Source organism: Varroa jacobsoni, unplaced genomic scaffold (assembly GCF_002532875.2).
Source record: "Varroa jacobsoni isolate VJ856 unplaced genomic scaffold, vjacob_1.0 scaffold_601, whole genome shotgun sequence".
In the NCBI taxonomy this organism is placed as follows: domain Eukaryota; kingdom Metazoa; phylum Arthropoda; class Arachnida; order Mesostigmata; family Varroidae; genus Varroa; species Varroa jacobsoni.
Window position 1 is genome coordinate 23989 of NW_019213503.1, and position 24273 is coordinate 48261.

The 24273-nt window shown below is 41.2% G+C and overlaps 2 protein-coding genes and 1 long non-coding RNA gene across 7 annotated transcripts; 1 reads left to right on the forward strand and 2 right to left on the reverse strand.

The window, feature by feature from the left end:
• Positions 1–929: 929 nt before the first annotated feature.
• Positions 930–6014, reverse strand: LOC111261855 (uncharacterized). Of its 3 annotated transcripts, none has more exons than XM_022835680.2 (5): positions 5883–6014; positions 3193–3364; positions 2762–2939; positions 2396–2627; positions 930–1996 (listed from the first exon to the last, which is right to left on the reverse strand). In XM_022835680.2, exons 2-5 carry the CDS (start codon positions 3250–3252, stop codon positions 1210–1212), a joined length of 1257 nt encoding a protein of 418 aa, XP_022691415.1. In that variant the 5' UTR covers positions 3253–3364; positions 5883–6014; the 3' UTR covers positions 930–1209. The 3 variants fall into 3 exon arrangements, with proteins under 3 accessions (XP_022691415.1, XP_086824988.1, XP_022691416.1); XM_086968862.1 differs by lacking the exon at positions 5883–6014 and adding an exon at positions 5170–5585; XM_022835681.2 differs by lacking the exon at positions 5883–6014 and adding an exon at positions 5165–5585.
• Positions 6015–7647: 1633 nt separating this feature from the next.
• LOC111261840 (S-adenosylmethionine synthase) lies at positions 7648–23844 on the forward strand. 3 transcript variants are annotated; one of them, XM_022835655.2, is made up of 5 exons: positions 7648–9643; positions 19645–19846; positions 20492–20732; positions 21248–21479; positions 21611–23844. In XM_022835655.2, the coding sequence occupies exons 2-5, from the start codon at positions 19814–19816 to the stop codon at positions 22392–22394; spliced, it is 1290 nt and encodes a 429-aa protein (XP_022691390.1). In that variant the 5' UTR covers positions 7648–9643; positions 19645–19813; the 3' UTR covers positions 22395–23844. The 3 variants fall into 3 exon arrangements, with proteins under 3 accessions (XP_022691390.1, XP_022691391.1, XP_022691392.1); XM_022835656.2 differs by lacking the exon at positions 7648–9643 and adding an exon at positions 18254–18362; XM_022835657.2 differs by lacking the exon at positions 7648–9643 and adding an exon at positions 18411–18561.
• LOC147753273 (uncharacterized) lies at positions 16206–18144 on the reverse strand. Its single transcript, XR_015311691.1, has 3 exons — positions 17705–18144; positions 17133–17293; positions 16206–16942 (listed from the first exon to the last, which is right to left on the reverse strand). It is a non-coding gene; the product is annotated as an uncharacterized LOC147753273 (long non-coding RNA).
• Positions 23845–24273: the final 429 nt, after the last annotated feature.

The window sequence follows — 24273 nt, forward strand, 5'->3', positions numbered from 1 at the left end:
GTTTTATAAAAAATGAATGTTTTCGCATTCACATTCTATTGTGACTATAGAAAAATGATTGCAGCATCCTGAACACGCCTTTGAAACAGATCTTTTGCGCCTGACACTCATCAGTTTGGAAACTCAAGGCCGTGTACAGAATTCTATTCCGTCGTGCTCGAATCCTGTTTTCAGCCAGCCGTTAAGGGGACCTCTCCGATTTACACTTGAGTACTCCCCTCGAGCTCATAGCTTTGTTGGGTAGACAGAAAATCGAGTATATATCGTATTCGTGTAGAAAAATGCTTAATTTGCATGTACGGTAACGTTAATGGGGTTTTACTAAATGTACAATGGTTTCATAATTGTCTTTCACAACCTTTTTTTATAACATGCTTATTTCTATACCTATACCGATAGGGTAAATCTAATGTTTATAGAAGACTTATATATTGAGGTAGACTGAAAAACCCACAATTCCAACTGGATTATCTTTCTAGTGTTAGCCGTGGTCAAAGTGACTTAAGATGCATTTCTGATCGCATAATTTTTTTGTGCAATTTTATCACTTTTTCTTCAGCGACGGAAACAAGGCAATTGTACAAACGAGGTATATGGAACTGGAAACGAAACGTGTACAATTGTAAAAATGTTTGGAACAGTTTTGGTAAAAAAAAAAATATAATTACAAGGTATATGGAACTGGAAACGAAACGTGTGCAATTGCAGAAGTATTTGGAACTGTTTTGGTAAAAAAATATATATATAATTTCTGTTTCTTCCATCAAGCGACTTTCTGTACAAATGATTAAGGAACAGGTCGACTTAAAAGTTTCTTGAACATCTTTTACCTTCTTACTTAAGTTTTGTTATAACAACCGCCTATCTTGGTAGATATGTGGACAGTTTAAGGCTATCAACCTAAATATCTAAAAATTAAAACTCAGGAATCTATTTTAAAAAGTCAGCTTTTAATGAACTCCTAGATCGCCTGTACCATTGACTCATAAATGAGATTGTACTCATGTATAAACCGATTATATTGAAGGTAAAGGTATATATTTGTATTAAGAGCAACAAATAGAGTAATCAATTAGCTGCTGTGGTAAAATGACCACTTCATCTAAGATTGCTAAAAAATATTCTTATTACAGAATTAGTTACACTCTTGGCGGGATTCAACGCAAGCATACGATTATCGCTAAATTTGCCTAACATTATTGTTATTGGTCACTCAATAATTTTTCTTGGAAGCTTAAGCTCCTTAGGAACCTCCCATGTGAATTCGCTTTGGCCGAAATGTCCGTAAGTTGACGTTTTTTGATAGATGGGTGTAGAAAGCTTGAGGTCGCGTATGAGAATGCCCGGACGAAGGTCGAAATTATCACGGACGATCTGAAGAAGCTCCTTTTGTGAATATCTAGAGGTGCCATACGGAAGAACTGTGATTGAAAGAGGTTCCGCGATTCCGATAGCGTAGGAGACCTGCACAAGGCAACGGCTAACGACTCCGGCTTTGACAAGTGACTTCGCTACCCATCGAGCAGCGTAAGCTGCCGACCGGTCTACTTTGGTTGGGTCTTTACCGGAAAACGCTCCACCGCCATGAGCTCCCCAACCTCCATAGGTGTCCACGATGATTTTACGGCCTGTCAGCCCAGCGTCACCCATTGGGCCTCCCTGCTCAAATCGTCCACAAGGGTTGATATGGACGATAGTGTTGTTGTCGATCATGTGCGGTGAAATAACAGCTTTAATAACCTTTTCATAAACCTGTTTCCGTAAATCTTCAAGCGAGATCGATGCGTTGTGTTGTGTCGAAACGACGACTGTGTGCACACGTTGAGGCACGGTGCGTCCAGCCTTAAAACGGTATTCGCAGGTCACTTGTGTCTTTGTATCCGGTCGAGCCCAAGGGAACGTTCCATTTCGACGAAGTTCCGAAAGCCGTTGATTAAGTCGATGAGCTAGTACAGCGGTGAGGGGCATGCACTCCTCCGTCTCATCGGTAGCGTAACTGGAAAAAAGCGAGCCAAATGAAAGCTCCGATAAACGTACTCAGTGATGTAGCAAATATGCCAAATTCTGCAGAGTTTGTTCAATATAACGAAAAAGTAAATAAGATTTTTTTAGGTTTCTATCTTCTTACGTACAGGGTATTCGAAAAGGACAGCTTTTTCGTCGACAGGTTTATGTAAACAAAAATGTAGACAGAAAAATGTTTTCCCTTGCGACGTTTTTGTTACTTTTTACTGTAACTACCGGCGTTACGAAAATCTAAATAGAGCTTTAGTTAATCTCAGTACGATTCACCACGCGATGTTTATTCATCGAGACAAGAATTATAGTGGAATATTCACTCTGCAAATGAGTACCAATATTTCCAACACGTGTCGGAAATATTGCAAATACTTACCCGAACATAAGGCCTTGGTCGCCGGCGCCAATATCTTCTATTCTTCTTTCTTTATGGACCCCTTGTGCAATTTCTGGGCTTTGTTCTTCAATGGCAACGAGAACATTGCACGTGGCATAATCGAATCCTTTTTCGGACGAGTCGTAGCCAATTTCCTTGACCGTGTTGCGCACGATTTTCTGATAGTCGATTTGAGCTTTGGATGAAATTTCGCCGAACACCATGATCATTCCTATAGTACAGAATGATAAGCCAGATCCTCCTCATATACGTGGTGCAGTATAGGTTTAAGCAGTAGAAATCTGACAATATTACAAAACCTGCCTTGGGTACTATGGTGGACAGAAAAGTGTACCGCCTACTGACCTGTTTTCGTGATTGTCTCGCAAGCCACTTTTGCGTAAGGATCTTGTTCAAGATGAGCATCGAGGATAGCATCAGAGATTTGGTCACACATCTTGTCAGGATGTCCTTCGCCCACTGATTCCGACGTGAACAGTACCGTGTCGTCTTCGGATGTGTGCAACACGTCAAATGAATTCATCTAAAATATATTAAAGCATTTAGTTTAACTGAAACTTTAGCAAAGATTCTTCGGTTTTTGAAGCTCCACCAAATTTTTGCGAGGCCAAAAGTGTGTAAAGCGCGTCATTTGAGGACTTCAAATGCAAGTACCTCGTTTGAGACCTTATGAACCCAGCAGTAGGCCTGCAAGCTGAAATGCGCATATTGCTGTAGTTCGCTAAATGAAAAACGCTAGAGTCTATGTCTAGGTTGAATAATATGAAAACTCTTACCGAAGGTTGTAGAAGGGACTGGTCAACCCGGAGTTGGGCCGTTTCGGAGGTGGGTGGCATCCTGGCGTCTGGGCTGTTCTTATTTATTATTACAAGCTTATTTGAATATAACTTTGGTCATATAGTTAGCTGATTTAAGCGATCAAATGTCGATTAGGGCTCCTTGGGCAACCTGCAGTGAGTAAAATTAATTAAAAAACCGTTAGCAGTATGTAGCCTCTAAGTTAACAATTTTAAATAAACTCTTATACCGTTAAGGGACAACTTAATGTGTATTTAGTATGACCATATCTGAAGGTCGGAGCTTTTGAAGTGCCTTTATAATAGTCAATGGATACGTGGACTTTGATGTTTTATGGTGCTGATTCCAAAGCTCATCGTATGACTGTTACCGAAACGGTATCAGTAATTTGAGCCTTACATTCAAAGCGATTGAACTTGATCCAAGAAGTCTTTGGCGTAAGATTTCAGTTATTTAAGAAAATCCAAGACCATAATGCAATTCAGCCTAAAATAGTTTGCGATAGTGCTTTGAAAACTGCTTCAATTGGGTTCAACTTCACGAACTTAAAAAATCCATAAGTAAATAAACATAATCAAAAATGAGCGGCCTCTATGTACATTACTCAAGTGGAACAATTTCAAACTGGAAAATAGTTGTAAGATTTTAATAAAGGTTCGTCCTGGGTATCAGTCAGACCCCGTTTACACGTGAATCGCAGTCTATAAATCGCAGCAGAGTTTTATGTACTTTGCACACCTGGCCTGTAATGCTTGCCTTACTATTTTTTATTTATTTTAGTTATCCAAATACAGAAAAGTAACCGTTTGATTTTTAAACACAGATCGTCGTATTGTCCGGGTAGCCCTATTATCTCAGATGGCTGTTCGAACTTATGTAATAACTGCTTACTTTCTGATTTCAACTTATGTTCAATCTCCCATAATAAATACGAGTTATTCTAAATAATTAGTTGTTTTCTTTAACGTTTGTGGGTGTTAATACAATATTTTAACGTCGTTATCTACCGTTGCCTGCATCAATAATAGGTAGAGCAGTGGACGACGAAAATTTTTTTTGGCAGGAATAAAGGGAATCCAGTTACCGCGGCTCATAGTGCACGACACCCATGAAGAATTTCCATTTTCTAAATGTATAATTCATGTTTATTAGATTAAAAATGATTATTCATCATTTGTCGCAAAAAGGTTTTTGAAAATCTCGAAGTCATAGTCCGCATTTTTCCAGTCATCAGAGGTCAGTCAGTCAAGCATTCTCTTTACAAAATTCTGTTGCAAATTAGAAAATCGTTCAAGAAAAATAGGCATACTGTGTGTGCTATCAAAAAAAAATGGCAACATTTTTTATGCTTTTTTGAGCCACTAACGTAGGTTCGGTGCATCTCTGCAGGTTGCTGTAGTCAATCTTGGTTCTAACATCATTCTATTGCTTATATGACCGTAAGTTGGTTTTGCTAGCACATTAGTAAATGGAAAGGTCGGATAAATGACATTTTCGAAATTACCAACCACAACATCTAACATTGAACTCTTCATGAATGTAACCGGAATTTACAAGAACGTCTAAGTTTTTGCACTCATTTAACTTTGTTAATCAGCTTATTAATATATAACGCAATAAAAAGATATGATGAATTCGGCTAAAATTGGTTGAAAGTAAGTTGAATGAGCACATTTCATATGAGAATGATTCAAGCCAATGCTGCAAAATGCACAGAACAATATTAATAGCATTGACTCATTAACCAAGAACGCTCACTAACGGCAACAGCAAACACGACATAATACAGTATAAATTGTAACCTCTATAATTTCCTGCACAACTTGTAAAATTTCAATTATAGAAAATTGAACTACTGTTTTGTGCAGAACACACTCTGTTTAGCACGGGCACGCAACGCATAAGACTAGACGCTAACCTAAAATTTATTGAATGACTGAAAATATATACTCAGCTGTCAGCTGTGTGGTTCGCGCCCTTTGACGGTATGCCGGTCCCATCATTACGGCTGTCACAATCTTCATAAATGTTACTCGACAGCTAAGATGTCCCTCATGTCTGCACCTTGAAAATTTACACCTGTTCTATTTGGAGCGTATGCTCAATTCTCCAGAAGACTGTTGCTTTTATTTTCTGTTTAATGAAGCGGCGGCTACAGAGACTCTTTAGAATTGTCGACGGACTAAAATGCTTAAATAAAGGCCTCTTTTTATAATCTCTCCATCTAAATGCTCGCCATCTAAATGCTAACATTGAACTGTGACCATTTTAAAAGTATAATTCCTACTGAAATTCGTCTCCGACGAAGATGTCTCATCTGCCGGTGAGCATCATGGCGGAGCTCAGCGATGAGCAACAGCAGCACGTGGTGCTAAAATGCGCACAGGCCGTTAGCGATCTTTGCTCAACACACGTTGTGCAGGTTCTTAAAAACTGCCCTCACCGCAATCTTTGCCCGCTCTATGCTAACTGTAGGTTGTTCACGTGGCGCTAAGGCAACTATACCAGCTGTCACAAACAATTCATCGATTGGACAGAACGACTATATCAACAAAATATATATGGTGAGCGTTCGAATCAGCAACATTGAAGCTAACTTACTGTACATGAATTGTAAATAAGACCACAATAGAATATAGAAACAATAATGGCCTTCGGCGGTACGTACCCTAGACAGCCTATTCCTCCTGATGGCTTTGAACTCCGATTGGCGCTGGTATCGGTTAAAGCGATGGCTTGACGACACGGTCCATGTGGTATTGCCCTTCCTATTGGGGCTGTCTCTCACGACTCTCGCCTAACGCATCTCGCCTACCGAGAGTAGAGCGAAACACGGACTCATTGCTGACGCGGACCAGCGCGGTTTCTAACAGCGCCCTCTTGTGTGAGCGCCCAAGAGCCACAGTGGGACTACTAAGAAATCAGCAGTGAGTCCCATCGACGCTAATAAGTCCGACGTACCGGCTTATCGTTTCAAAACTGCCCACATGAATACGAATCAGTTAAGCAGAACAACTATGCATACAGCGGAAAATCTGCGGATTTTCGAATCGAGAGACGGCTTTGTAGATAGTGCTTCTTTGATTGGATTTAAACTAGCAAGTCCTTTTGCGCATCTAGGTACATAATTCATGAAAACGCCGTTTTAATTTAGTGTATTTCTCAAACTTATCATAACCTTACGAGTACTTTCGCTCTGGAAGAGCCTATAGGAGAGAGAGAATGATGCACGGCCATTTGGAGCGCTACGAGATGGCTTCATGCCAACACCGTATGTTCATTAGTAAAAGCCACAGGTTAACCGCTTATGGCACCTGACAACAAAGTTTGATTTCCCAGTTTTGATTAATCTCACGGTCATTACTTTATTCATTGCCATTCATCTGCCTTATTCTGTGTTGACGTAACGCATTCATAGTATTTGCCATATTTCTCTTGTTTGTATTGGGTCTTGTTGTCGCTCAGCGCACGGTAGTGATTGGTCTAAACTGATACGCCCTGACCCATATGACCCACAGGATTGTCATTATGTCTCTAAAGAATATTCTACTATAAAAATAACGACAATTTGCTTCGTGAAGTTATTTTCATCTTGTTTCGTTGATAACGACCGAGAGCGGACTAGGTGAAATAATACATTTTCAATTCATGTTTTTGTGATTTCTATTTACGACTTCCTTTGTGAAATAAACATCAACATAAAATATATGCATTATATAATTAACAACGATATAATGAAGTATACAAAAACCACTTGCGAAGCACCGTGTAACGCGCCAAACATATGTTGTCCACAGGAGCATGACTATAAAGAACATGTATATACAGGGGACCTTCAAAAGGATATGAGTCATGTATGTTTCTGCACAAGCGAATTTTGCTTTTCGCATACTCGATTTTACCTTTTTATGTTTGCGTCTCAAGGCTCATGTTCGTGCCGTTAGGCGTCAGTTGTTATGAAGCCATCAACGTCGCAATGTCACACATAGGTTGTGCCTAGAAAAATTGGAGTGGTGACCTATTGAGCCAAGCCAAGGACAGCCAATAACCACACAAAAACCGCGACTTTGACAGACTGCTATATACAAGCGCAATGAAATATAGATCCAGATACCACTTCAATACAAGTCATTCGATATATCGTATGCACTTTACCTCTTGAACTAACTGTGAACATATCAAAAGTCATGGTAACATTCAATTGAATACATCCCAGAAATCGACAGCAGGTAACCACTGGGCTCCCAATATGCAACCCAGAAAAGCGTAGATCGAACGCGAAGCATGTTTTTCAAGCCATAATTCTAGTGTCTCCAAGTAGTGGTGGTAAACATATGAGAAGTTCTCAAAAATCAATTGAAATTGCTCTTAGTCCTCTGTTAAGCTATTACCGCTCTAATATTTAATTAAAAAAAAAAAAAGCATAGACCTCATACAAATTGTATTTATTCATATTACTGTCAAGCTATTGAATCTTACGGATTATACCTCCAAACATACAAGGGGATACATGTCAAAACATTTTAAGTATCGGGTTAAGCTGAAATCATGTTGGTCAACGTGGCTTTGTCATTCTAAAAGTTTCCGCCAACAAGCGGCTTACAGCCCTCGTAATATTTATATGATGATGAGGGGCTCACTTAGGAGACTTAGCTTACTTACTCAATGTATAGATTTACGTGTGATAAAAAGTAGTAACGTAGAAATACTATGAAACGCTGATTATATAATTCATTCGTCAGCTATAGAGTGTTTCTTGGCTACCTCATGTACATTGGGCACTCGGCATTTGTGATGGCCATGTCTTACGCCGTTGCGTTCCCACATTGTTCACTACTAGCTTGCAAGAAAATATTTAAGCATTTAACTAACATTCGTCTTCAACAATCTAAAGATAGTCATTTGTCCCAAGGCTGTTTCGGGGCCTTTATTTGGTTCCAATGCTCGAAACTGTTCACTGCGAAATCACTTCAGATAGAGCGGGCCCTACCGACGGCAGATGGCGCAATTTCGACACCGAAATGTCGCAAAGTGATGGAGAGATACAATCGGTGAGCATTAAGTGTTGAGAATGAACCTGTTATATGTTAAGAGGAACCTGGGCCGTTATACGAGATCAGTGCCCCAGCAACATATGATAAATCGATTACCATATCTTAGCAGAAACATAGCGGCCAACATAAAATGAGAGGCAGTCGTTCTTCGGTTTTTCCCAGAATGCCGAACTCCAACAGCTGCATTAATGTTTTTAATGTAGTAGTCTCTTTCCAATATAGTGATAAATAAATGTAAGTATTTTGATAGTATTATAAAAACTAATTTGCAACGGAACATTTTCTTCTTTTTGAGCATAACGTTCCATTGTGCAGAACTATCTTGCGCTTTGACCGCTTCAAAACTATGATTTCGAAGCGAATCACTATCTGTACACACAATATTAACTCTTAATGCAGAATACCCTAAACAGGCTTCTCCCGAGGATTGAACTGCCACCGATGATGTTTAACTAAGGCTTTCTTGACGCCCAGCTCAAAAAGGCCATAAACGTTTCTCAACATCTAATTTTTGCGATGTCCGTAGACAAACTGACGCAAAGTTATATCGAAAGGCACAGTAGCAACAGATTGTAATCGAAGGTAATAAAAACTGCTGTGTTTACGTATACTCGCAGTTTTGTCGGCTTGCAGGGGCCAAGTTTACAACGAGTGCATCTTGAATAATCCCAAAAAATTTCATGAAATCCCATTCACTAGAACGCGAAGTACGACACAGTAGCATCGGTATGCTGAAAGCGCTATACACAGCAATTTGGAGGAATTTTCGGGGGGAGAGGGGGAGGGGGGATATACCTTAGAAAACTCCGAACTCAACTACTCGATACATGCTCGCCATTGAGACACGCATTCTTAGCTCCTTGGATGCCACCGGTTACGATTATTCCAGCTGATCCCTGACAAACACACAGCTCCCAGCTATTATGTACTACTATATCAAATAAAACGTGCGTGGCTTGGTCGAGCATTTTAGAAAGAGGGATCTTTGCACAGTCTCGTTTATGAAGAGCTTCTTTCTATGAAGGTTTTAAGCATCTATAAGTTCCTGTGCCATCTGCATGCCGCTCCGAGATATATGCTTCCTTGCTCCACCTATCAGTCGCCTGACAGACCAGATGTCTTTCTTTCGCGTACACAGCTATTGTGTTCTCCTAGCTTGTTGAATTTTTGGCGCCCTTTCTACCGTTGGCTCCTGTAGAGACCAGCCGCATCGAGGCGCCGCCGCCGCCGCCACCACCACCGCCATCAGCGAGACTACGCGTGCCGAAGATTAGCTCTTACATTACGGTTAGTGGTAGTGGGGGCCGAACTTCGGCGCTAAACCCGAGACTGTCGCTAGCGTAACGGGGTACCAACGACGTTACCTAGGCAGGAGGTAAGTGAGTTTATTAGACTTTACACTGAATAGTCCGCTCCGTTGCTAAATGGGTTATCAGCTTGGGCTGAGGAGGCTCAGAGTTCTCTCTGGGTCTGACTGACTCATTCCGACCCTGATGAATTTTCGCTCACTCGGCCAGCCTCGGTCCCGCAGTGAGCCCCATCGTTCTTTTCCTACTGTGAGGCACACTGACGCACATACACAGATCAGTACGCAACTATAAAGTGAGAGAGAGAGAGTGAGTTACCAGCCTGAGCTGCGCTCTGTGGACTCCAAGCGGCAAGGCTGTTGAGGGCAACGTACAAACTAGTAGCCAATTACATGGCTCCGTGTCGAAAAATTGACGTGATGCTGTGAGTAATCACTTAATGGGTATCTCCGACGAAATCAAGTTTTACATCGAAGCTGGTTCAATTCATCTCCTCAAGTGGAGAAGACACGCGCTAACTGAATATGCTCTAGCGATGCCTGTGTCCGTCGGCGATAGATCAGCTGTTACTGCATAACTGCTGATTGACTGACAGTATGATGGTAGGGCAATCTAGTAGTTGGTTTTGCGTCTGAACAAGCGTCATTTGTATATATCTCGAAAAAAATCGTGTATATATATATACATATGTATCGTCACGACACTGCGGGTTCGTCGCTCTAGCTTACCCATTTGACAAAACCACATAAAGGTGGAGGAAAAATTGAGAAAAACGTCAAACAAGGACTGATTGGATGTGATGGAAACAGTGGCCGTTGGGTTTCGCGCGACCTAACTTGTACCCAATGGTCGCCGATCTGTTAGTGCCAAGCCTGACCTTTTAGCATTAATGATTCGATTCCGTAACATGGACTCTGTGTGCATTCTCACATTTCTGTAGATTCGTGTATACTACAACATTTGCAAATAACTTCTTGTCGGCTATGTCGATACACTCCTGCCAATTGATGAATCAAAATACTCTCTATGAACGTAATAATCGGCCTCGGAATCGTCTTACGTCGACCTGCCAGCTTCGCGAAGAACGCCAGCTGTGGATAGTAGAGCTATGTGTGAAGTTAAGTAGCGCAGTTTCGCTATTGCTTCCATTGTTTTTTTTTGGTGCATTGTGTCTTTGTAAGTGCCTGATTGTTTAAGTGTGGATGTATCTGTTCCGTCCAGTTTTTTTCGGACGATAACGAGTTCGAACGACGCTCGATCGGCCGGCTGCGCGTTTAGTACGTTGCCCTCTACTTTTTATAGATGCTCAGTTGTTGATGTTGTTCTACTAATGAATGTATTCGTTCATGTTCAATGTGCAGTTTAGCGAACGTATCCGCAATCGCGTCTGTGTACATACGGCGCATTCTCTACCGCAGTTGGTGTCACATTGTGCGCGAATTTCTCAGACTTGCCGGGCCCCTATATTACTGTCACTATTTCCGGAAAGTGCTGATGTCGTATGCGGTACGCCGTGCAAAAGGCAGGTCTCTGAGACGTTCTAGTTTGCCTACCAATGGCGCCACGATGCTCATCTAGTGATTCTAAGTGGCGAGTATTTGGGTTGTGTTGCTAGCACGTGGGATTGTCGTTTGCCGCTTGTGGCAAACCGTCGTCGCTGCTTGCCACTGCCACAGTGCAGTGTGACGAAAGATACTATTTAGCTGATACGTTTGCTTGCCTCAGTACGACGAACCGCTGGCGGCGGCGGCGGCCGCGCAGACTGGTCACGGCGGAGAGTGTGGCTGGAGCAGCCACTCGAGTCGTCGTTCGAACGTAAGGATAAAAGAAGCTGGCTAAATGAGATACTAACCGCAAGGTTTTAGCCAGGCTATAACAAGTGAAGGGGCTAGCAAACGAAGGCAGCAACACGAGTCGTTTTGCCGTTGTAACAGGTTCGCCACCGTCTGCCTGCCAAGCAACGAACTAACGAGCGAATGAACAACCGCCCGACTGACTCTTCTACTGTACGCCAGACCACATTGAGACGCGGCGCCGACAGCGGGACGGTAGCGGCATCGTTGCCGTACAAACACGGAACGCTACCGCAGAAGAGTGCAGACCGACCACGGAGAAGGCGAGGAGGCCGCACGAGTGCTGAGGTTGAGAGACAAGAAAAAGTTGATTAGCAGTATAGAATGGCCAATATTGGGGCAGCGATCGTCGATGAAACAGCCGCCATTGTCCTAGCATCGCGCAGAATAGCACAATCATAGGGGATGGTCTGTACAGTTTATAAAGCTAGTTGGAGATTGAACATAGAGAATCCGCCGATGATGACGTCGACGACGATGCAACGGTGAAACTGCGGTCGGTTCGCCAGGTTGTCGGCTTGTCAGGATGTCGGTGCGTCGGCGACGAATATTGGCGTCAGTCGCGCGAACTCAATCTGATCGCTGGGGCCAGCCTGGCTGTCGGCAACGATGACCATGATGAAAGCAGTGAATTAGACTATCGTCAAGTAGGAGTAACAAGACTGTAAAACAACCGAAAAAAATAACGAAACAGACGCGTGAAAAGTAATAGTAGTAATACTTAAAAAGCTTCGTATTGATACTGAAACCACAGACTAGTGATTCGTAATTATTTAACTCCTGTTTAAAAGTCGAAAGCTATTGTATCAGTACTGCGAATGTTCGGTCGCAATTGTGGTTGTGGCAGCCATCCCATGAGAACGTCGTTCGTCAAAATTTCAAAAAATCTATCAATTTAATCCGGGATGTTTCGATTCGCCTTTAATGGCATGACCTTGCTATGACGCTATTTCTGTGAGTTCTAGAGAGAGCTCAGAAGAGTTAGGAATAAATAAGCCAAGTACAGTTTCCCCGGCCAGGATTCTGCTAAGTGGATTTCTTCAAAATGGTTACATTGGTCTTTTGGCTATGGTAGTATAAGCCATTACGACTACTGATATACGGATTACTAGTTATAATTTTATAAAACTCATAATATGTACTAAAGTACTGGTCTATCATTAATTTGTATAATCCGGATAACAAAGGTCTAGGCAAGCTGACAAGAAGCTATGCACTAAAATTTGTCACGCGTGCTTCTGAAAGCCTATTTTGCCGATACTCTTTTCACAAATCAACTTGACCAAATCATCTGATTTTGAACCTTAATTTCGATTTCGTTCTATCTATGAATCTACTTGTCTTGTTCTATCCTGTGAGATGTCTCCGTGACGTCTCCGTGACAACGCACGTGTTCGCATGATAAACTTCAGGACAAGTGGTGATCTAGGTTTCGATTCCGGGCGTAGACATACTTTGTTTGGTGCTGAGCGCTAGCCGTCTGAAATTATGCTTAATGGTGTAAGTACAAAACGTAAACACGAAAAACATCATGTGAGGCTAATAAAAGGGTAGAACAAAAGTTACTTGACAGTTTGAGAGTCTTCCTTTCACATCTGTACAATACATAGTCATACAATATGTATATATATGTTTACAATGTATATATATGCCAGGATATGTTGCACTGGACCTCCGAATCGACTTTTTCCGTCAGTAAGTGTTCGTACAAAACCTTCGTTATATTCAACCTATTTTAACTGGTAGGTTATTTGTCTACATTTGTTCATGCCATTCAGTACCATCAATTGGCGAGTCCTTTTGGTAGCCACTAAGGCAACTTGTTCCGATCTTTCAAAATTTTTTTGGGATCGCCCTATTATTTCCAAGCCACTGTTCTTAAATATCGTATTAATCGCTTCACTTCAGAGCGCTGCCTGACGAGCATCTTCAAATGAGTGAATTTCGTCGGTTACCATCGCAGGTGTCTTCATTGAAATCCAGCCGGGCTATTCGATAGTACTGGTTACATTTATTATCTTATCAGATTGATAAAGATCATTTTCGCAACGACATAGAAAAAAAATGCACTATAAATGACTGCGAGTATTGTTTTTTCGCAGGTTTCAATTGTATATTTTGTTTGCGTACCGTTCGAGTAACTTCAGTTTTGTCTATCAATTAGTTAGGGCTCTATGACGAGCAAGTCTTTCGGGAGACCATTGTGGGAGAACCTTAAAGAACTTTTTTTTACACTTTTTATACTTTGACTTGTTTTAAATTTGCATTATCGATTAACTAATTAACTTAGTTTAGGTAACATACTACTATAATGATTGCATTAGCGCGCATTTTGACAAGGACGTTAAGGTCGGACGCTACACAACGTAATAATCCTCAGATCCGTTGAAAACCGCCCTTGAACAATATGGGACTTCGTATTTCTTCGATAGTACCATGTATTGTTGTGTTTCTTTTGGTAGCAAGTACTGGACTATTCGCTCATAGGTTTGGCTCTTATTCAGAACAGTGTTTTGCAGTTTTTTTTGGATATTTCCTGTCGCTATTTTAGGCTTTTCTGTACCCACTTATGTGCCTTAAGCATCCCCATCGAATGTTTAACACTTGATAAAGTGAGACAATTATTTAATCACACATGTAATGCGGTAGCTAGAACGACTGTAATACTCAGACTAACATCGTCGTTAGACTTCATCAAACCAAAGACAGTCTATTGCCTTTGTTATAGACCACGAGCAGAATTCTATTACCCTATTAGCCTTCTTTTTCGCTGTATTTGTTATTTCAAGCACGCATATTTGATTCCATACATGCTTCAAATCATAAAATTTAAGTTTGTTCACGCTGGTCGTTCTTATACTCAACCGACAATTTACTCGTTCTTAGAAACATTTGTCCATTTAACCTTCGTGAGACGTATCATCATTGTAATAAAGCAGCTTAATATTCTAGCTACATTATTGGCTCAACATAGTTGGCAGCTGAGCTTGCTTACATAGCGACCGTTACTTCCTACTAATTCGATTAAATCTCGTTCGTGCATTCGTAGGTATTTTCGAATTAGAATGTTTACCTTTTACCATCTTTCTGAACACATATGTACAGGATAAGGCATTTAAATTGGGGCGAACTTTGGCGGGCTGTTTGTCATAACGGACACGGGTTTATTCGCTACGCTTGCTACCAGAAGCAGTTTTCGCAATTTGAGCAAAGTTTAACTGTTGTCACATCTTTTTTTACTCATGTCAGAGTGTCAATGAGAATGAGAACTTTTTTGTACTCGAAATCGACAGTCGATGTTATTACCACTGCTCATGCGATTTCTCATGCGAAACCCGAGGAAGACTTTCATGAGGCAAATCGGAAAATCGGAAATAATTGTTTTAAAAAAAAATTTATCAAAAACACTTGAAAGGACATTTTTAATACACTTGGACAGTATAATATCAATTGCTCATTGAATTGTCGAGTTTAGCTTCAACGGTCAGTTTTGTAACACTTTTTGCATCTTTTTGCGCCTGCATTTGTGTGACCTTCGAATAGCTATCAAGAAAAATAACAATCACACTTTTTTTATATGACGTAGTTACTTCCACGAGTTTGCGCCTATTAATATCGTTTGACGCACGGATACCTTAACTATTTGCGATTGACGGAGCAATATTTTGAAAATGAGTAGTCTGAGACACGACTAGAAGGCCTAACGGCAGTGAATGGTGCTTATATTGAATAAATATGGTTGCTTAATGGCACTTACAGAATATAAAAAAAAAATCGTTGAATTTCTGTTCGTAAACAGATTCTTAAGAGAATACCAAGAAGGTGTCCGGATTTAGATGCCCCATCCTCTTAATGATTCCTAGATTGATTAAATCAAGATGTTACTTGTACTATAACGAAATTAGGTATGTTAAGGTGCCTTGTGCTCGTTATGATAGCTTGGATCTGTATTTTCACTGTGGTGATCCTAATGTAGGTATTCGATGCGCCTTGTACATAAAAATCGATTTCTTTCGTTTTCGGTACTGTTGTAACATCAATTGTTGTCTGCTGTCGACAGCTATGTCTGCTTCGTATAAATCTGCTTCAATACCGGCGATTACAGGTCTAGCAGTACGGCAGCAACGACAAACCTTGAACTAAATCCAATCCTTAAATTTTTTAGAATATTTGACTTAGAAAAAGGACATCTAACTAAAATGTTGAATACGTTACTACGGTACAATTCATGCAGTTGTTGTTGTTAATGTTTATATACAATTACTGTAGTATACAACTTCTAAGCTTGCAGTTTATCAACACATCTACACTAACCTTCAAGCTCAGCCGCCGCCCGATTAAGCTTGTCTAAGATACCGCTTTTGTAAGTATGTTTCTGTAGAGCTCCTGCATATATAGTTGATAAGATGGCAAATCTATCCCGGTCAGCCGGTTGTCCTATCATAAGACGAAATAAGGCATCATCGAGTTCTTTTTGTGTGCAGATTTACTTTTGATCGCACCTAAAACCCTTTTCCAGCCGACGGCCGAATGACACGTGGACGTGTCATTAGGTAGTCGATTATTTATAATATAAAGACATGTTCGATGCAACTATATATATGCAGATGATACGATGTGATTCAATTATAATCATTATACTGATGCTTAGCACAGGCTGTGGCATAATGCCACATTCTGTGCTTTACAGAATGATCTATTATTCTGCTTAAATCGAAAGCGAACAGCAAACAGCATTTTCTTTGGTTCAAACAGCACTAATGATCGCCAACTTGCATTCAAGAGATGACGCCGCTCATCCCTCCCTCTCCCCCGTTTTATTCGCCGGAAAAATCCATGACAAAATGGTTTCTTTGTCGTATAGTTTTTCGCCAACGCTAAAGTGACCAGCTGGTAAGTAACGATCGCCTGAGCAGTCGTTAGTTACCGCAGGTTTGCATGAAAAAACTATATTCTCATTACTTGTTTTCATCTCTTGGGTTGCATTCTCTCTCTAACTACATCATTTACCTGTAATTATTTAGGACCCTTAACATTGCCGTCTATATTCCCGGAAATAATTTGAATCGCCAGCGTTAGAGAAATCCTCACAGCTGAATCAACCGCCTTTTCATAGTTGAAATTTTAGTTAAAAAATCTAATTGACATGAGCTCAAATGTAGGCTTCTGATATGGCTTTTGGCAAATGTAGGATACAGACTGCAAAAACCCAATGAGGGCTCAAATTAACAGCATGTAATGGTTTAGGCTCGACACCAGGCGTAAACATTTCATTTCGTGCTGATCACCAGCCCACAGGCGCAATGCTTATATACATAAAACTGAAAATCTTTCATATCTAGTCTGTAGCGGCTTACTGATTTTGATGTCGAGGTCACGCTTTTTGGGTAAATAGCCGCGTCCATCTAAGCTCAGAAATACTGGTATCCTTGAAACCTTGTCCGGCTGTTATAAAAGCTGGTCATGCTTTTCACGTTAAAGTCCCAAAGTGGCTTTCATGCCACGGGTTGAAGGCTGCAATTAAGGAAATCGTACGATAGGAAATTTTATTTTTTACTTCAGGGTGTACTCATTTCGACATAATTTGCCTTTCAACATTTAAAAGGAGGGCTTCTGCATAGCTACCGGCACGTAGCCTATATGACTTAACCAGAGTAAAAAAACAAAGAACTGGTTCAAGACTTGACTAACCTCGCATACTAACCGCGGCTAAATGTTGTTTCTTGGCTTCCACCCAGCTACGACGGCTGACATACAGCATCTATCCATACGATATCGAACCTGGAATTTAGTAGCATCGTCTTGCAACTGCCGTCCATGACTTATGTTAATGTGGAGTCTTCCGCTATAGTATATATCAGCGAACTTATTAGTGATCCCCGGAAGTGTCGAAGCGGAAAATAGTTTTTTGAGGAAAACCACAATTAGTGTTACTTGGTCTATTCACTATCAAGATAACAACGCCCCACTACAACGGTTGATCTAGCAGAACTTTTGCCATCTTATCCTAAGCCTGATTAAGGACGGAGAGTTTTAACTTGCACCTAGTCTTATAAATAGATTTAACTGCACGTGCTAAAGTCGACCCTCCTAAGCATGACGTATCTAATTATCGTACACCATGATTGAGATTACAATACAATTGGAGTATTCGGTTAGTTAATGAAGTCTACTGGGCTATATGTTGCATATGAGCATGTGTGCTCTTTTGTGGTCTAGGTAAACCTATTGATATTGCTACAGTTTCACTACGTTCCGCTACCATTTTGGTGTTACCTTTTCGACATAGCCAGCGGTCGCAAGCGCAACTCTCGTTGCGCAAAGCCTTTTTAAAAGTATTTCTTTATCAAGTTATGCTGTCCAAGTAATCAAGCGCACTTGTAGTTGGCCGTCTTCTCTTTGGCGTGTATAATGGTATGCAAAGTGTCACGTCTTCCTGGCGACGTGAGCGTATTTTTTCTACGTTAACGCGCGTCACCATACGAACACGAATGGGCAATGGCCGATGCTGTTGAAGTGGTCCTAGGTAAATGGGTAGCTTTACCTTATACAGGAGAGCCTTTGCATCCCTTTTTGTGGCTAACTTTGCCAAGTAATCTCGGTTTGACTGCATCCCCACCGGCGAGTGGCTCTTGTCCTTTTAAGTGTAAGAAACTTATTTTCACACAGATAGGCTATTGAGCTGTGCAACATGAGTGTAGTGACACGCAGATCGAATTCGAGGTGCATTGATAACCTCTAATGGATATCACCGCGTGTATCAAGCGCACAGGTCCAGCCTATGAATTGTATCAATCTAGATGACGAGGACGAACGTAGTTTCTCGAATGTAATACGAGGATTGGTTGAGCACTCGCCACTCTGAACAACAAAATGGACAACTGTCGCCTAACCATTGGTCAGCCAGTTACACGCAACTCATCCTGGCTTTGAGGTGGGTGCCGTATTCTCCCTTACGGTCTCTAATTGTCGTCGAAAATTTGAGTTTGCACGGTGTTAAATTACTGACATTTCATTCTGTGATCCCTGCCGTTTGTATCGCAGATTTTTCGGCGCTCTCAACTTAACACTGTGGTTTTCCTTATCGAAGGGCTTTTTGATTATAATGTGCCATAAGGTGGTATAATGAAAAAGTACGTAGTGCCTATTTTTCGGCATTTTGACCAACACTTTTACTGTTGGTTACGGCAAAATCGAACGCCTGTGCACCGTTGTTTCCATTTTTGCATCGTAGTCATGTGTTCGTTGTTTTAGTTGATCAATTAGTTTTCGATGACTTTTCTACTCCCTGTGGGTGATTGCGCCTATCTATCTAATCATTCATTCATTTTGTTGACGACTCGAAATACCATATAAACACTTTTCCGTACATGAATCACTCATTGCAATGCAGTTTCTTAAGCCTACCGTAGATCACATGAAGTTTTCTTCGACTGAACTGTATCTTGTATATCACAACGTCATTTTTATCTTCATGCCGTTTCGCTATCGTGTTATGCCGAGCCTGCATGACGTATAGTCTTTGCGGCTCATGGCTCGTAACGCAAGATCGGATCTGTCTTAGGATAAACCTCGGGAGTACCGTAATTTAGACAAACTTTAAGATTATATGAGTACGATACCCTGCGTGACGCAGGTGGACCAGTACGGGAAAAGGAGACCGTAGGATTGTTCTTTTTACGATTGAGACCTATGCTTCTATGGTTTAGATCATCAACCAGAGAAAGGATTCGAGGAACAAGAGCGTAATAATAAGTTAGAAAAGTAACTAGTGATAGCAACATGCAGTTTAAAGGAAGTTCCACGAATATCCAGGTAGTGTTTGATAAAAGAAAACGATCTTCCATTCAACGAGGTCCCTCCTCCTCCAGAACTTCGTTATCGGTTTCATTTAGTGAACGATCGGCCTCCTTCTTGTATCTTACCGTATTTCGAATTGCAACTATTTTATTTACTTGACTAAGTCAAAGGGTACTCCTTGCTAAGTATTACGCGTGTGGTGTTTTTAAATGACACATCAAATGTTTTATTATAAATGGAATATTCAAGTAACCTATGTAATTGGACGAGTGAGAAATTTGAATCGCGCGCGGCGTGTTGTCAGACCAAAGAGACGTCATCCGATCTCTTCAGTAAATGATAAATCCTCTTTAGTGCTAATTGACACGTTAATAGACTAACCTGAGCCAGTGTTTTTCTTGTATATCCGCCGATAGACGGACGAGGGCCTACTGGATTTGGCATGTCATAGAAGATCTCTGTGATAGCTGACCTTCGCGTTCAAGGAAAGGCCACCGGCTAAGACTGTACCAACAAAGGAAGCAAAAAAATCTCAGTAGGGTGCCGATCGGATTGGTTCGACAGCGGTACGACAAGATAAGCGCCATGAGTTCGCATTACGCCAACGGCAACAATGGGGTAAGAGGACAATGCAGTTTAGCGTAGGTACAAGATTGACGTAACATAGGTTCAGGCCGATTCATTGTTTTCAGTCTACGGTCGTGTCCTGCCAAGGAACGATTACTATAGTCACAAGTGAACTAACGATTGCCAAAACAGTAAAATTAGTGTCATTTAACGTCGCGCATTTATAAGGTGGAAGATCGTAGCTCTAAACAATCTTCTGGAGATTTAACTGCAGGAAGTTAATAATAAAAGCTACTTTTTATATTACTTAGTTTCTAAGTTTCTAATATAGCTGTTTATGTGCCAGAACGGTGTAGCAATTATCATTGTTTTTATAACATACGCTTCATTAAAGTTTTGTAGAAACTTGTAGGCCACACCCGAGCTTAAAATGTCACGAAATGTATGCTCCGGCAGACCTGACGTGTAATCCGACGCAATGCGTAACAGCGGTTTCCGAACACAAAAGTCAAAGCATTCAGACCATAGGTGTAAACTAAGCTTCTGTTACACCCGTTATTTAAGTTTTCTTAGGTCATTTTGCGTCCTCTCAAGGGCGCTCACGCGATCTCTAGTTTCGCCATATTATGTAGGTAGCCTTGCAGTCGTATGCGCAAAGTAATCTGATAGATTCTATTTACCTATGGGTCGATATAGGATTCTGCCAACGGCATCACAAACGGAGTTATGCCCCCATCATCACAACAGACTGTTCACCCAGTTTTTGATACGGAAGAAATGAACGATGATTCGGTGGAGACGTTCCTGTTCAGTTCGGAGTCAGTCGGTGAAGGACACCCCGACAAGATGTGTGACCAGATTTCTGATGCTATTCTTGACGCTCACCTCCAGCAGGACCCCCAAGCTAAGGTCGCCTGCGAGACTGCGACCAAGACAGGTGAGAAACGGTATAAATATATCCAGGACTAACGTGAATTGGGCCAGTCAAGTAATTGTTCTAAAAATAATGTATAAATTTTGTTTTTGCCGCTCTAACAACTCTTAAGCCAAGTAATGGAAGACCATTTACTAGTACTTAACAACGTACTTGATATTTTACCATGAGTCTTTAGAACATGATTAAATGACCCGAACGAAAGAAACTGTGTGGAAGGTAATTTTCTGGAACTGTTAGTGATCTTGCGTCAAACTTTAAGGGTTAATTATCTTCAACGCCGCAATCGTAAAGTGGATGTGTAGTATCAACGTTGCGGTACAATTCATATATAATAGTCATGCATGGAAATAATCTTGACCCCCCCCCTATACGAATGAATATAGTCATTTAGATTGTTGATTTTTCGAATCCAAACAAGTGTTTAAAATCAAGCAGACTGTTCTTAACCTATCATTTTGCACTGTCTCGTTGGGGTGTATTAAGATAATACCAAAACATATCTTATCCCTTTATAGGCATGATTATGATTTTCGGCGAGATTACTTCGAAGGCTATCGTTGACTACCAGAAAGTCGTTCGCGAAACCGTAAAGAAGATTGGTTATGATTCTTCAGAAAAGGGTTTCGACTACCGCACTTGTAACGTGCTAGTAGCTATTGAACAGCAAAGTCCCGAAATTGCAGCCGGAGTTCACGTCGAAAAAAGCGAGGAGGACATCGGTGCTGGGGATCAAGGTCTTATGTTTGGGTAAGAGTATAAAATTATATGATATTATAATTATTAATGAGAGTCATTCCAGGTCGAATACAAAATCGTTTAATTTTTATATTATTTACATTCTCAATCAATGTTCTGCTCTCATTTTAATTGTTTGGTAGATATGCTACCGATGAAACAGAGGAATGCATGCCCCTCACGGTAGTTTTGGCCCACAAGCTGAATTTCCGATTAGCCGAGCTGCGACGAGATGGAACCTTCCCTTGGGCAGGACCAGACACTAAGACGCAGGTCACGTGTGAGTACTACTTCGATCATGGACGCGCTATCCCTCAGCGAGTGCACACGGTTGTCGTGTCGACTCAACATTCAGACTCAATCTCGCTTGAGGAACTTCGATACAATGTACTCGAGAAGGTAGTTAGGCACTGTATCCCCAACAAGCTTATGGACCGTCGAACAGTCGTACACATCAATCCGTGCGGCAAGTTCGTACAGGGTGGCCCGATGGGTGACGCTGGCCTCACGGGTCGTAAAATTATCGTCGACACGTACGGTGGATGGGGAGCTCACGGTGGAGGAGCGTTTTCTGGTAAGGATCCCACCAAAGTGGATCGCTCAGCTGCTTATGCTGCTCGTTGGGTAGCAAAGTCACTTGTTAAAGCTGGCGTCGTTAAACGCTGCCTCGTCCAAGTCTCTTACGCGATCGGTATTGCCGAGCCCCTATCGATCACAGTTCTGCCATACGGAACATCTAAGTACTCGCAGAAAGAACTACTTCAGATCATCCGCGACAATTTCGACCTTCGTCCCGGTATCATCATGCGCGACCTGAAGCTGACGACGCCATTCTACCAAAAGACATCAGTATATGGCCATTTCGGACGCGACAACTTCCCGTGGGAAGTTCCAAAGCAGTTGGTCATCCGAAAGGAGTTCCAATAGCGGAACCAACAGCGGGGGAGTTCACTTCCCTGTTTAGCAGTTGATGGCAGTACAGCTGGCAACGGCAACGGTTTCGAGCAGGATGCCAAACAGCAAAGTGGCCGGAACAGCGCGTCAAACAGCCTGACGACAGGTTCGGCAAGCTCGAAACAACAACAACAACAACAACAACAAGCGACGATGAAGGATGTACTAATGAGGGGTCGACCGGACAGCTGATATTGAACTGCGGGACATTTATCGCTACTAGTAAAACACATACAAACAAACAAAGAACGAGTGGAAACTTCAGAAAAGGTTAACCGTGTCGTGGAATATACCTGGCTCGAGTGGACAATTATTTAGGTTTGCTTTGCTAGTAGACATCATCGAGGTGATGCTTCAAGGTAGCTTCAAGAAGCCAATTCTCTAATTGGGGTCAAGATATATGTCAGTGAAACATGTGAACGTCTGGATAACATTGTAAGTTGTACGGGTCGACCTTATACAGATACAGCAAGGAATAACAGCAGAACAGTATAAATGCGCTGATGCACGACAACAACGCGGGTGATGACGATGTTATGGTTTTATGATGATAATGGTTATGAATAACACAGACGAATGGAAAGCTCTTATATAACTAGCTGGGGTGAAAAGAAGGATGAACCAATTACACCTAGTTAGAAAATATCGAATCTTAGTATGAAAATAATTAAACAGATTGGAGAGCTAGAAGGAACACGACATTAACAAACGTACATATATATTAATAATGACTATCTCGCAATGCATATTTTGGTTCAATTTTGCCGCACATAGCAAATGTATCAGTGTAGACTATGATTTGTGCTGTTTGGCCTCTTGGAAGACGATGTATTTGCATGCGGATCTAATACAGACAGTCAAGCAGCCGGAACATCGACAGAATGCGAGAAAAGGAAAAATAACAAAGACCGAATGATGTGCCGGCATGCGTATAGCAGTACATGTTAGCGAGTTCGTTTAAATTCGAAAAATATAAGTTTATTATTATTTAATAGACAGGGACAGACGGAATGGAAGAGGGAGTTAGGCATGGAATAACGGAGTCGCCAGCTCTTGGCATTGGTTGTAGTTGAGTCGTCGGATTGTCTGCGTACTTACGTAGGTAAAAAAGCCCCTAGAGAACATGCGGCGTGACGCTGTTGAGAATAGAAGAAACGGAAGTCTAGAGGAACGTGAGAAGGGGGGGGGGGTAAATGTAAGAAAAACGGAGAAACGGAAGAAGAACATGGGGGCAACAGTGGATAGTTTAAAACAAGTCGTATTGAATCCACACAACGTGTCCCGGAGCAAAGAAACGTTTCTTGCGTGTGTGGTCCTTGTGGTTATTATGCGAATTGCTCTGATTTACCTATCTGTATATGTATATAAGGAATATATAACGAAAGCTGTAACAGATACTAATAAATATTCAAATTAAACTGCATTACTGACGTAATTTTTCTAGTAGCAAGAAATACCATTAATATTTGAAAATTAGTTCTTAAAAATAGCTCTTTAATAATTAAACATTTGACACGATGTAAAATGAATTTTGACTTTTAGAAACCTAATTATAGGAGGAACGAATATGATAAACCATAAACACTTGGATTCAATTCTTGAGTAAGGAAGAGGCTGAGCTATCCTTTGCCGCCTAAGCCATACCACTAAGTGAAGAAGCTTTGGACTTCGCATAGGGAAGTGTTGGTTAGAGAGTTACAAAGACGACGTAAGAGGTAGAAAGGAAATAATTTTGTCAAAAAAGGTTAACCATCGGTCAGACAGGATCATTTGAGTTTATGCTGTAGTAGTGAAAGAATAATTTGATCTATAGTAGCCTATGTGGTTATCCTATTTCAGGATCTATGCATTC

Coding starts and splice junctions, on each gene's coding strand:
- LOC111261855 (XM_022835680.2), bottom strand. CDS start 3,252: ATGCCACCCACCTCCGAAACGGCCCAACTCCGGGTTGACCAGTCCCTT. Junction 2,940..3,192: donor AGTCCCTTCTACAACCTTCG/GTAAGAGTTTTC, acceptor AATATATTTTAG/ATGAATTCATTTGACGTGTT. Junction 1,997..2,395: donor GACCAAGGCCTTATGTTCGG/GTAAGTATTTGC, acceptor GCTTTTTTCCAG/TTACGCTACCGATGAGACGG.
- LOC111261840 (XM_022835655.2), top strand. CDS start 19,814: ATGAGTTCGCATTACGCCAACGGCAACAATGGG. Junction 19,847..20,491: donor ACGCCAACGGCAACAATGGG/GTAAGAGGACAA, acceptor GGGTCGATATAG/GATTCTGCCAACGGCATCAC. Junction 20,733..21,247: donor CGAGACTGCGACCAAGACAG/GTGAGAAACGGT, acceptor ATCCCTTTATAG/GCATGATTATGATTTTCGGC.